This window comes from Rhododendron vialii, chromosome 13a, assembly GCF_030253575.1.
Source record: "Rhododendron vialii isolate Sample 1 chromosome 13a, ASM3025357v1".
In the NCBI taxonomy this organism is placed as follows: Eukaryota; Viridiplantae; Streptophyta; class Magnoliopsida; order Ericales; family Ericaceae; genus Rhododendron; species Rhododendron vialii.
Window position 1 is genome coordinate 3,042,501 of NC_080569.1, and position 12,947 is coordinate 3,055,447.

The window sequence follows — 12,947 nt, forward strand, 5'->3', positions numbered from 1 at the left end:
GAAGTCTATAAGCCATTCCTCCATAAAATCATATCCAATTGTGACAATCTAGGAAGCACGTGTACAGGCACAAGTACTGCTGATGGTATGGTGGTACGACGAAACCTAAAAAACGTAGGATATGGGTATGGCTATAACAAATGTATTTTTATATTATTGAGCAATGTATTACTCGTAATAATTACAGGTCAAATAAAGGAAATAGCTAAATGACTTTGGAGATTAGGAATCCAACATCAAATAACTGTATAACGCAACCTTAAGGTGCAAATCAAAGTTTTATACGGTTATACTAGAGAACCTATGGACCAAAATCTTTATTCTAGAATCATGCTAAGCATAGAAATATGAAGTCTTATCAACTCAGCTTTATCTCTGTATTGGGTACGGCTAGATATATATTGGGGTACTTCCGGTGTACAGCAAAAATCATAGGGAAAAATCTCAGCACATGTTTCGTGTACCCAGTACGTTTGTAGAAACCGACTCTTCGATGCATTCACCTCCATCAGCTGGGCAAAAAATGTGTGAAAAGAGAACGCCTTTGTATGCCTTCGACGGATGGGCGAACGCCTTAGTGGAGCGTTTTTGTTGTGCCTTGCCTCGAGGCAAGCCTCAAGGTGAGCCCCAGAATTGTCTTTGAATACATTGTAGGTGACAATCCTTTAGGTCCTTAATCGACTTATTGAAATAAGATCCTTATCTACCCTTATGTCTTGGCTATGTATCCATTCATCCATCAAATTGTATCCAATTTTGATAATTTCATCAAGTCCATAATTAACTTCTTGAAATAAAATCCTTATCTGGATGCTTTTCTTTATTCTGTGAGTGGGTAAAGTCCTAGTGAATAACGAAAGTATAATCTTAAACTGCTAATTCAACCTGCATGGACAGACTCACAGACACAAGTTTCTAATTAGTGGGAGGCGGATCCATGGGGTGGCGGATTATGCTTTTCAGAGTAATTTTGGGGTAGCATATATTACATTTACAAAATAATTGGGAGTGGCAAACCTATATAACTTTAAACTACTTGAAAGGATTTCTTCTTTTGGATTGGTACAATAAATTAACGATACTAATGTACTCATACAGGTTTGAAAAGTTTCGGGAGGGAGTCGCACCCTGGAGTCCCCCAAGCATGTATTAATTTTAATATTATCATTTAATTTTCAATAATGAATACGCTACTTATGGTAAAACGTAAGCATTGCATGCTAAATCCTTGAAACTTATTGCATCTTGTATTTCTTTAAAGTAAAGTTGTTTACTCAGGGATGGTTGGATAGAATGACTCTGCCTTTGTATTTATTTATTGGTTCTCTCAATTGCCTGCTTTTATATCTAAAACCTGGTTTGTTATTGACAGGCTGCTGAAGAAGCTGTTAATGTTTTCTATCATTATACATATGAAGGGAATGTTGATATAGATTCTGTTACAGATCCTGCAATGAAAGCTTCCATCCTAGCACAAATTAATCACTTTGGGCAAACTCCCAAGCAACTATTCCTCAAATCACATGTCAAAAGGCGTGTTGACAGAAAGCTACCTCCTCATCCACTCAAACACTCAAGTCATCTCCTTGCCCACGAGATTCGCAAGATCTCATCTTCTGTTTCTCAGATTGTCACATCAAATGAGAAAATTCTTGTGGTAGGGACAAATAACTTGCTTAAACCCAGAACATATACCAAATATGTTGCATGGGGTTTCCCAGATCGTAGCTTGAGGTTTATGAGCTACGATCAAGACAGACTCCTTTCTACCCATGAGAATCTTCATGGAGGCCACCAGATCCAGTGTGTTGGTGTAAGCCACGACGGTCAGATTCTGGTTAGTGGGGCAGATGATGGTTTAGTTTGTGTTTGGAGAATTAGTAAGGACAGCCCTCGTGCTACAAGACGCCTAGAATTGGAAAAAGCCCTTTGTGCCCACACTAGCAGAATCATATGCCTTCGTGTTAGCCAGCCTTATATGATGATTGTGAGTGGCTCGGACGATTGCACTGTCATTTTATGGGATCTCAGCTCTTTGGTTTTCATTAGGCAGCTTCCTGAGTTCCCATCTCCAGTTTCAGCAATATATGTAAATGACTTAACTGGGGAAATTGTTACGGCTGCTGGAGTTATGCTTGCCATTTGGAGTATCAACGGGGAGTGCCTTGCTGTCATCAACACATCCCAACTCCCGTCGGATTTCATCCTCTCAGTGACTAGTTGCACCTTTTCCGATTGGATGGAGACGAATTGGTATGTAACAGGTCACCAGAGCGGAGCTGTCAAGGTATGGGAAATGATTCACTGCTCTGACCAGAGGAGTTCCCAAAGCAAGGCGACCAATAACACAATGGGAGGGTTAGGGTTGGGGGATAGAATACCGGAATACAGGTTGGTCCTGCACAAGGTTTTGAAGTTTCATAAGCATCCGGTTACCGCACTTAATCTTACAGATGACCTTAAGCAGTTGTTGAGTGGGGATTCTAGTGGGCATTTGCTTTCATGGACACTGCCTGATGAGAGCTTGAGACGTTCAATTAATCAGGGGTGATGACTTGGGAAATCAGTAGTGAAGTCTTTGAATCCTTTTCTAGTTGGGGCCGCAATAGATTCTTTCTGATATAAACAGGGGTAGAGGGTTTTGTGTGTCCGCCATAGTTGGGTAAAGAAGCGGATTGTGTTTCTGGAAACAAGGAAAGTGGGGAGCCAAATGACGGAGCTGGCCTTGAACTGAGACAGGTTGGGAAATTGAATGACGTGGAAGAAGAAATGCCTTTTAAGCTTCGATTTTGTTTTGAACCCTTGAAGCTGGAGACATTCTCATATTGGGGATGAAGCTGTCACTGGAGGAGAATGTGCTGCTTGTGTCGCATTTTGACTGATTTACTGAGGGGATTTTGGTTTTGCAGGGGAAGCGTCGATGTAATGGATTTTGTTTTGTTGTATATAGGAAAAGGGTAAGTAACATCGTGTAATACAAGTTGTATAGAAACTAGAAAGTGTTTGATAGCAGTGAAAGGACTGTGAGAATGCAAATCTATGAACTGGTCAAAGTGAGTTGCTTTTGGCTTCTGGATTCGTTTTGTGCAAGTGAAATTGAGAAATTGCTGCTGATTTTTTTAGTGAAATGTTCTCTCTCTCTCTCTCTCTCTCTCTCTCTCTCTCTCTCTCTCTCATATATATATATATAAGAACACGAAATTTCTAACATCAAGTATAGGTACTCGGTTGTTTTGTTTTTATTCCCTTGTGGTTTTGATTCTTTGTACGAAAAATGGATGAAGAAAATGACGGCCCATGACGTATTTTGATAATTAATATCCGCCAAAGACATTTTCAGCGTTAGCAAATGTTCTCAGTGTGTCCTTGACAGATATTAATTATCAAAACACGTCATTGGCCGTCATTTTCCCATGAATCAATTTGAAAGATTTATCTTACATATTCTAGTAAAATTAATTTTTTTAATTAACTACTTGGTATTAATTCTGACAATGTTAACGTGGAAAATTAAGCTCGCAAGCTATGTGGTACGATGTGGATATTGACGCGGATTCGGGACGAGACGATTTTTAATAAACTGGAGAGACAGACTCGTCAAAGAAAACGATGATTTTTAAAAAATAATTCTTTGAGTTATACAAATTTACATTGTAGCAACTAAATATTCATTTTAGGACTCTTATTGAATGCTTTATGGCAAAAAAAAAACCCAGTGAGTTTTTAAAAATAATTCTTTGAATTATGCAAACTTTGTAACAACTAATATTCATATTAGGACTCTTAATGAATGCTTCATTGATAGATGGTGCATGCCTTTATACATACCCACAATTTTGATATTGCAATTTTTATTTGAATTTATAAATGTTTTGCTCAATTAAATTGTTAAAATTTATAAAAAAAAATTATCATGTTGCGTCCCCGTATGTATCCTACTGTAATACCGTATATAGTATATATTATGCATATGTTGGAGGAATTGGAGGATGGTGTTGTGCAGTGGTGTGCTACGCACCTCCGAGCTGTCAAGTCGTGTATCCGATGGCTCGAATCACATCTCGGCAATGAACGACTCTCAATCGTTGGTTGCCAAGATGAGATCCGAGCCGTCGGATGCACGATCCGACAGCCCGGAGGTGCGTAGCACGCACCAACCCGAAGTCCATCTTGGAGCGTTCACATGGCCGAGTACACGTGATGCCCGAGCAGCCCATCCGGGCCATCCGAAAGTGTGTTGGACGGCCCAGATTGAAACCCTTTCTCTCCTCTCACCCCACCACTCTCTCTTCTTTTTCTCTCCTTAAATCTGAGCCGCCCAAAACCGAAATGGACGGCCCAGATGTGCTAAGCAGACACCATGTAGTACCGACTTGGCACTGGAAAATTTCTCCCAATGTAGATGTGGCAATCTCTGGAAGTGCGTACTTTATGTACTTGAGAGAAAAAAAAGAGGACAAAAATGTCAAAAAAGTTCCGTTGCCGGGAATCGAACCCGGGTCTCCTGGGTGAAAGCCAGATATCCTAACCGCTGGACGACAACGGATTTGTGACAGAACTTGCCATATAAACTTTTTTAAACATAACACTACGAAACCTCTGATATCCACTGCCAAATCCGTGAAATTCCCGGCCAGTCCAATGCCCTTCCGTCGATTCAGTGCACCAGAGAATGGCTACATCAGCTCAACACTTTTCAGTTAATCCTCCATCAACTTTACTGGGACCCTCCAATTGCAATTACATAACCCCATCTCTTCAAATCTCCAAAAACTCTATAATAAAACCCATCAAAACCCAGTCTTTAAAAGAGGTTTGCCGTCAAGAAAGCCTTAAAGAAGCTTTCAGATCACTTAGCAGTTCCTTCGCTGGACAAAACCCACCTCAATTTCGCCTAGATGATGCTTATTCATTAGTCCTTGAGCTCTGTGCTAGTGAGAAATGTTTGAAACAAGGCCAGCAAATACATACCCACATCGCCAAATCGAATGCTGTAGGCGACCGTGTCTTTTTGAGTACTAAGCTCGTGTTTATGTACGGGAAATGCGGGTCTCTTCTGAATGCCGAGAAGGTGTTTGATAGATTGAGTGAAAGAAGTGTTTTCGCGTGGAATGCGATGATTGGTGCTTATGTTGCAAAGGGAGAACCTTTTGAAGCACTTGAGGTGTATAGGGTAATGCGAGTTTATGGGGTTCCTCTCGATGCTCGTACGTTGTTTTGTGTCGTTAAAGCATGTGGGAAGCTTAAGAATCTCTGCAATGGGAGTGAAATTCATGCTCTAACAATCAAATTGGGCTTGGGTGATCATGTGTTTATTGCTAATTCACTTATGGGTATGTATGCAAAGTGTGATGCTCTTGACATGGCAATTCGGCTGTTTCACAGAATGAGTGGAAGAAAGGATGATGTGTTATGGAACTCAATAATTTCAGCTTACATTGCATGCGGGCAGTTCATTGAAGCCTTGAGGATTTTTGGGGAAATGCTGGAAGCTGGTCTCAGCCCAAGCACGTATACTTTTGTTACGGCTCTTCAAGCTTGTGAGGACATGTCACTCGGAAAAGTTGGCATGGAGATCCATGCTACTATTTTGAAATCCAATCACCATCGTCATGTTTATGTGGCCAATTCTATGATTGTTATGTATACAAGGTGTGGTAAGATTGGTGAAGCCTTGAGAATTTTTTATGCCATGGACGAGAGGGATAGTATATCTGGGAGTTCAATGCTATCGGGTTTTGTACAAAACGGTCTTTATATTGAAGCTCTGGAATTCTGTCAAGAGATGCAAGAGGCCGGTCTGAAACCTGACCAGGGTTCAGTTGTAAGTCTGCTTGCTGCATCTGCAAGATCGGGAAATCTGATGTGTGGTATGGAAATTCATGCTTATGCCTTGAAAAGTGGTTTAGATACTGATTTACAAGTTGGAAACACACTCATAGATTTATATAGCAAATGTTCGAAGACCAATTATATGGATTCTGTTTTCCAAAAGATACCCAAAAAGGACTTCATCTGTTGGATAACAGTTATTGCCGGCCATGCTCAGAATAATTGTCATTTGAGGGTCTTAGAATTGTTCCGGGAAGCACAATTGGAAAAAGAAGGTGTTGATAAATTGATGATTGGAAGCATCTTGCGTGCCTGTAGTGGGTTGAAGTGCATTTCCCTTGCAAAAGAGATTCACGGTTACATTTTGAGAAGACAATTATCTGATCTTGTGCTGCACAACACATTTGTGGATGTTTATGGAGGCTGTGGAAATGTACATTATGCGTCTCGCATTTTCAAATTGATTGAAGCTAAAAGTATTGTCTCCTGGACAAGCATGATCTCTTGTTATGTTAATAATGGGTTTTCAAATGAGGCACTTGACCTTTTCCTTTCACTAAAAGAAACTGGCATTGACCTCGACTCTATAGCACTAATGAGCGTTCTACCTGCTGTGGCAAATTTATCTGCCTCGTGGAAAGGAAAAGAGATTCATGGGTTCTTGATTAGGAAGGGCTTCATTCCAGAGGGTTCCATAGCAAGCTCTCTCGTGGATATGTATGCTCGCTGTGGAATTTTAGACAACTCGTTAAGGGTATTCAATTGCACCAGAGACAAAGATTTGGTTTTATGGACTAGTATGATCAATGCGTATGGGATGCACGGCCATGGTAAAGCTGCTATTGATTTGTTTAAACAGATGGAGGATGAAAATTTAGTTCCTGATCATGTTACATTCTTGGCCCTTCTTTATGCCTGTAGCCATTCAGGACTGGTTGATGAAGGTAGAAAGTTTTATGAAGCAATGAAAAATGAGTATCAGTTGGAGCCATGGCCAGAACACTATACGTGTCTGGTTGATCTTCTTGGTCGTGCAAATCACTTAGAAGAAGCGTTTCAGATTGTTGAAAGAATGCATACAGAACCTACTGCTGAAATATGGCGTGCTCTTTTAGGGGCTTGTCGCGTTCACTCCAATAAAAAATTAGGAGAAATTGCGGCGCGGAAGCTTCTAGAATTGGATCCAGAGAGTCCGCGGAATTATGTACTTGTGTATAATGTTTTTGCTGCAATGGGTAGATGGGATGATGTGGCGGAAGTTAGAATGAGGATGAAGGGGAAACAGTTGAAGAAAGATCCGGCTTGCAGTTGGATCGAGGTTGGAAACAAGGTTCACACATTTATTGCAAGGGACAGATCTCATCCACAATCAGACGAGATTTATGAAAAGTTGAGGGAAATTATCGAGATCTTGGAAAGGGAAGGAGGGTACTTGGCTCAAACCAAGTTTGTTTTGCACAACGTAGAAGAAAAAGAGAAAGTTAAGATGCTTCATGGGCACAGTGAGAGGTTGGCGATTGCGTATGCCTTACTTGGTACACCTGAGGGTACTCCAATCCGAATCACAAAGAATTTGCGGGTTTGTGGAGATTGCCACACTTTCAGTAAGCTAGTTTCGAAGTTTTTTCCAAGAGTAATTATTGTGAGGGATGCTAACAGATTCCATCATTTCGAGGGTGGGATCTGCTCTTGTGGAGATTTCTGGTGACATTCTGAAAATACATATTCAAGAATTAGAGTTCTTACAGAATCTAAAGCTGATGGATATTCTAACTACCTACTCTGCCCGATTAAGTGTTGCAGATCAATACGTGTTCTAGAAGCGCTTTAGCGTTGATTTCAGTATGATTTCATCATAATTGATGGTATGTATGATATGTAAAATTATGCAAAGTCTGTTTTATTACTCAAGTTCCTATTCTGGTTTGCTTTTGCAAAGAATTTGGCTTTAGCATGATGTCATCTAAAATTGTGTCCAGAAAAGTGATTATGGTATGATCTTCAAATGATCTGTTAGAATCTTGCGGTCAACATGGTCAAATTGTATTCCTAGTAGACTCAAAATGGTTGATTTTGTTAGGCCGATTCATGCAATTCGACTAGGTCCTAGAAGGATACAAGAAGTTCACATTATAAGAGTAACATTGTTCTTCATATGAAGGTTTTCTGTTTTTGGGATTATGTCATTTTCGTTTAGAGTTTAGACCTTGTTAAATTGACTAGAGATGAAGCAACTGATATCATTTCAGCATAAGTTCGGACCCTGTTGCTGCTTTTATTCTTTGGAATAGTTCATATTGGGAATGAACTGTCGGTGCAAAACTGCAACTGCAGATGCTACTAAGTTTTACCTCTCTGTTAAAAATTAACGAGCATATCTGGAATTCTTCAGAGGAACGCTACGGACACAATTTTAAAACACAACTCCGGACGCAATTGTGTTCGAAACAGTTCGATACTCATGAGTCTACATGTATCGAACAATAAACAGTTGTAGACGCATGCGTAGACTTTCCGAGACTTATATGCTATGAAGGTGTGTCCGATACTTATATGGTACCCACACTTACACCCAAAAAAAGTATACATAAATTAAAATTTAAAAAAATATACCCCAAAAAACTGATTCTGACTTTTTTTTTTTCTTCTCTTTGTCTTTTGGTGTACTAGTTCCTTCATATATAGATGCATACATCCCATCATGCATTTGACCCTTTTCTCTTCCTTTGATTTCTTTGCTCCTAGTCCTTTTCTTTGAGGCATGCTTAATTGGGAGTTGGGATGCCCCCCAGCCCCCCCCCCCCCCCCCCCCCCCCCCCCCTCTCTCTAATCTGGCAACCTGAAAAAGCCAAGACGACAAGAAATAATGGAGCAAAAATGATACTCATACAACAATTCAAACACAACAACTTACACAACCTCTTACATGCATGTAATCTCCACACATACTACTATGTGTGAGCCCCACATATATGTGAGAGGTTGTGTAAGTTGTGTTTGGATTGTTGTGTGAGTAGCATTTTTGCTATAGAGGGTACAGTTGAATTGATCTGCTTCATTGAGGCCATTACAGCTGGAAGTAAAAAGCAATTAGCAAACCAAGAAATCCAATAAAGATTAGGGTTTCCTTCCTTCCATCTCCATCCGCATGCAGTCTGTGCTGTTTTGCCAACAGAACCCTATCTATAGCAGCTGGACCGCTCTAGCCCCCTACATACACACTTACAGACCCTAAACGGCTAAACCCACCCCCTACACTGTACTGTTCATCAATGCATTTAAACTCATTACATACAGACAAACAACCAATTCCAGAGAGAGAGAGAGAGAAAACCAAGTACTACAAAAGTTGAATGGCATGAAGGAGCTGTCAAGCGGCCATGCAAACTGCAACTGCTGTAATTGGGCCTTTGGAGGGATCAGTCTTTAGCTGGGCAACTGGCATTTCCTTTGGGCTTTTACTTTACTTTATATCCTGCTCTAGCCTCTAGATATATGTGTACTTTTCGATGCTTACGTTGGGGTTTTTTTTTCCCTTCTTTTTTTAATTGGAGAATGAATAAAGACACACACACAAATTTGAACCAACACTTCCGGACGTAACCAAAGCAGACTCAATATCCTTGACTTGTTTAGCGAGATTGTGGTTGTCCGTTGTCAACAATCTTCGCGGGAGCGTTTGCCATAACCGGGGGAGGTGGCGATGGCCGATGGGGGAACATACACTCACATGGATGGAGCCTTTCCATTTATGTGAGTGTGTGCAAATTGTACGTGTGTCTCTAGGATGATTGATCTTTTTGTGGGGCCAGTCGGTAATGCTCAATATTTTTCGTATCAAATAGTAATGTCGTTAATTCTTTAAGCTCGGGCCTCATGCTCCCAAGTATCTATATCTTCATGTGTAAATGAACTTATTAGCCAAACAATAAAGTTGGAATTCATTTCAAATCATAGAATGTCAAGACACTGCTCAAGACAACAATATCTATTTAGACACACAAATATACATACATGCGTGGAGTCCACACACACCACTTGTATCACACATATGTGTGATAGCGTGAGTGTGTACGCAGGGGTGTGGAGAAAAAGTTAAAGACCCAGTTGTCCATGTAGACCTCCTAAAGCGAACAAAAATGCTAGGAACACAATAATTCAAATACCACACCAAACACAATCCATCACATACATGTGGAGCCACTTGCACTAGTATATGTGGACCCAAATGTATGTGAGATATTGTTTCTGGTGTTGTGTATGTAGCAATTTTGTAAAGTGAATGAAATGTGTGTGCAAATATGTATTACTCTACTATTAGGCAGCCAAGTTAAAACTTGTCACAACATATCATAGGGTGGTGTTCCACCCATAGACCAAAGTCACTGTCATCAAAAAATTAGGAAGCATCTTTAGGCTCCGTTCCAGAACACTTTCTTAAAAAATAAGTACTTATTTCACATTTTCAAACTCAAAAATAATGTAAATGAAAAATAATTTTTCAAATTTTTTTGCACCGTACGTATTAAAGATCTCAATGAGATCTATTAAACAAGATCCATATTGATAGGAAAATAATTTGCGTAAACACATGATTTTTGAGCTTGAAATTACCTTTTTAAAAAATAAATACTTATTTTCCTTTCCGGAACGGAGTCTTGGTCTCAAACTTGGTAACAACTTGGCTTTGCTGAATCTTATACATCACCCCTACTAAATAGACCTATGTCAAAATGTAAGATAAGAATTTAATTCAATGGATCTAAGTTTGATATTTGCCAAAAGGGCACTACTGACTAAACTGATACAATATTAGAGCATCCACAATGTAATAATTAAAATCAAAAGATTATTAAAATTAGCAATGTGTGCTTAAAAAAGTGCTCACATTGTAATAATCAAAGTTAACAACCTCCTAACCAATAATTAAATTTAGGCATTTGAATAATCAAAAGTAACAATGTGGGACTTCACATTGCTAACTTTAACAATCCTCTAAATGAATAATCAAAAGCTGACGTGACAAATTTTGATTATTCACTTTTGATTATTACATTGCGGATGCTCTTAGCAATGGGTGTTTTTGTGGCTTTTTAAAGGGAAATGATTTTGTCACTTCTTTTTTTGTTAACGTCATTCCACTGCAAGTATATTTTTGCACAAAAAATACACTTGCAGGGGAATGACAAAATTAGCAACCTTTTTAAAACTGAAAAAGGTCATAAATTCAAAGTAATTTTGGTCTTAAAAGAACAAAGAGAGAGAAATAATTTTTTTTTTATTAAAGATCGTGCTCAAAAAATTTGAGCATCCCAAAAGAACGATATCTTCAACGGCAAATGGTGCACATTCTCGTACCATTATTGGTGTGTATATTAGATGCAGGCGTGCTGCACAATTAATGAAGCAAAATAGTAGAGGAAACAGTAATTTTGGTAAAGGAATACAGCAGACCTCTTTCGAGGAGCTAGCTATTGCCAAATGAGATCGGAGGGCCCCCCCTGCCCACACAAAACCTGCCATGCCGCCCTAGCTATACTTCAATTTTTTTTTAAAAGTGTTCGGGTCAATTTATACGCATCTCAACCAATTTTTTTCTCAGTTCGTTAACAAACTGGACATACACGCCGAAACTAGAAAATTTATAAAAAATTATTTTTTTATGGTCTGACTCCGATAAACAAACTTATCAATTGGGTCGGGAGCAAACCCATCCACCACCTGCTCTCTCTCTCTTTCTCACCCAGAGCTGCCCACATGGTGCATCTTTATTTCACTGTTTTCGCATTGAGGGAGTGTCATGTCTTTGTCATCTCTTTATTGACCTCTAAGTCTCCCCCATTATAAATAAAACACAAAACCCTATCTCCTCTGCTGCAAACAAAAACCACCCTCTACTCCTTTTCTGTTATGCTTCTTCTTCTTCTTCCTCTAGCTCACTACCCAAGAAACAAACATCTTCTTCTTCTTCTTCTTGCTGTTTTTCTTTTTCTTTCAATGATCTGTTGGGAAAAAAAAAACCCTAGTTCCCTTACTTCGTAAAGGTTTTTTCACAGGAAAAACTCTCATGTTCTCTTTTTTCTTTAAACATGGCTGGAAATTGTTTTTCATCGTTTTTCTTTGATACCCTTTTTCTAACTTCACTTCTTCTCTATCTTCAGACCTAGTGCTAAACTTGTCTTCAAGTCATCCTCCTATTTCTCACCAAAAAACAGCTAGAAACTCTCATGTTATCTTCTTTTGCTTGCTTTCTGCCTTTCTCTTCCACATGAGCATAATATCTGTAGCTAGTTTGACACATTGGGCAAGTTGCATAATTAAGTCAACAGGGGAACGAGTGAAGCTGCCAGCATGATCTAGCCTTGGTTAGAGAGAGAGAGAGAGAGAGAGAGAGAAGGAGAGAACTAACCCTAGCTAGGTCAAGCATGATCTAGCCCTGGTTTGAGAGAGAGAGAGAGAGAGAGAGAGAGAGAGGGAAGGAGAGAACTAACCCTAGCTAGGTCATGCTCTGACAGCCTCACTCCTTCCCCTTTTGGGGACCCAGGAGATTCCAAACACACACTCCCTTCTATTCTCAGAGAAAGAAGAAAATATAAACAGAGGAAATCACTGTAAGTATATTCCTTTCCGTAGATATGATAATATTGCTTCTGCTTTATATATATATACACACACACACACACACACTTTCTTTTACTAATAACTGTTTGTGAGTTTCTCTCTCTCTCTCTATGTTTCTCATATCATTGTACTCCAGCAGTTGAGCTTGCTTTTTGTTCTCTGCTCTGGAAAGGCTCTTGTAGTATTGAATAATGCAGGTGAACGTACGAAGACGGAAGACCCTCCCAAGTCCCAGAGAGTGCTATGTTGTACAAGTGAATCGAGTCAAATCATGGAGACGGTCCATTTAGACTTCGAAATTTCACGAGCTTCAAAAATATGTTATAGTGTGATTTTATTTATGAAGCGAGACGATCTCTGATTACGGTCCGAGATTGAGTAATATGTTGAGCATATGTTATCATACATCTTGCTAGATGCCTCTCATTCTTTTCTTGAATTTGTTTCAAGTATTTTGTGTTGGGCCAGCTCGTGGAGAAGATTTCTTATTCAAT

At 39.5% G+C, this 12,947-nt stretch overlaps 2 protein-coding genes and 1 non-coding gene across 4 annotated transcripts in view; 2 read left to right on the plus strand and 1 right to left on the minus strand.

Annotated features, from left to right (window-relative positions):
- LOC131314871 (protein SPIRRIG-like) overlaps positions 1-3,128 on the plus strand; it is a 22,802-nt gene extending 19,674 nt beyond the window's left edge. For both annotated transcript variants that reach the window (XM_058343781.1, XM_058343782.1), the window contains exon 19: positions 1,373-3,128. In XM_058343781.1, coding sequence (XP_058199764.1) covers positions 1,373-2,551 — 1,179 coding nt within the window. In that variant the 3' untranslated portion in view covers positions 2,552-3,128. The remainder of the gene's footprint in view (positions 1-1,372) is intronic.
- A 1,346-nt stretch (positions 3,129-4,474) lies between these two features.
- On the minus strand, positions 4,475-4,546 carry TRNAE-UUC (transfer RNA glutamic acid (anticodon UUC)). The gene has a single exon. It is a non-coding gene; the product is annotated as a tRNA-Glu (tRNA).
- A 52-nt stretch (positions 4,547-4,598) lies between these two features.
- LOC131314426 (pentatricopeptide repeat-containing protein At3g63370, chloroplastic) lies at positions 4,599-7,786 on the plus strand. The gene has a single exon (XM_058343033.1). It carries the CDS (start codon positions 4,673-4,675, stop codon positions 7,538-7,540), a length of 2,868 nt encoding a protein of 955 aa, XP_058199016.1. The 5' UTR covers positions 4,599-4,672; the 3' UTR covers positions 7,541-7,786.
- The last annotated feature ends 5,161 nt before the right edge of the window (positions 7,787-12,947 follow it).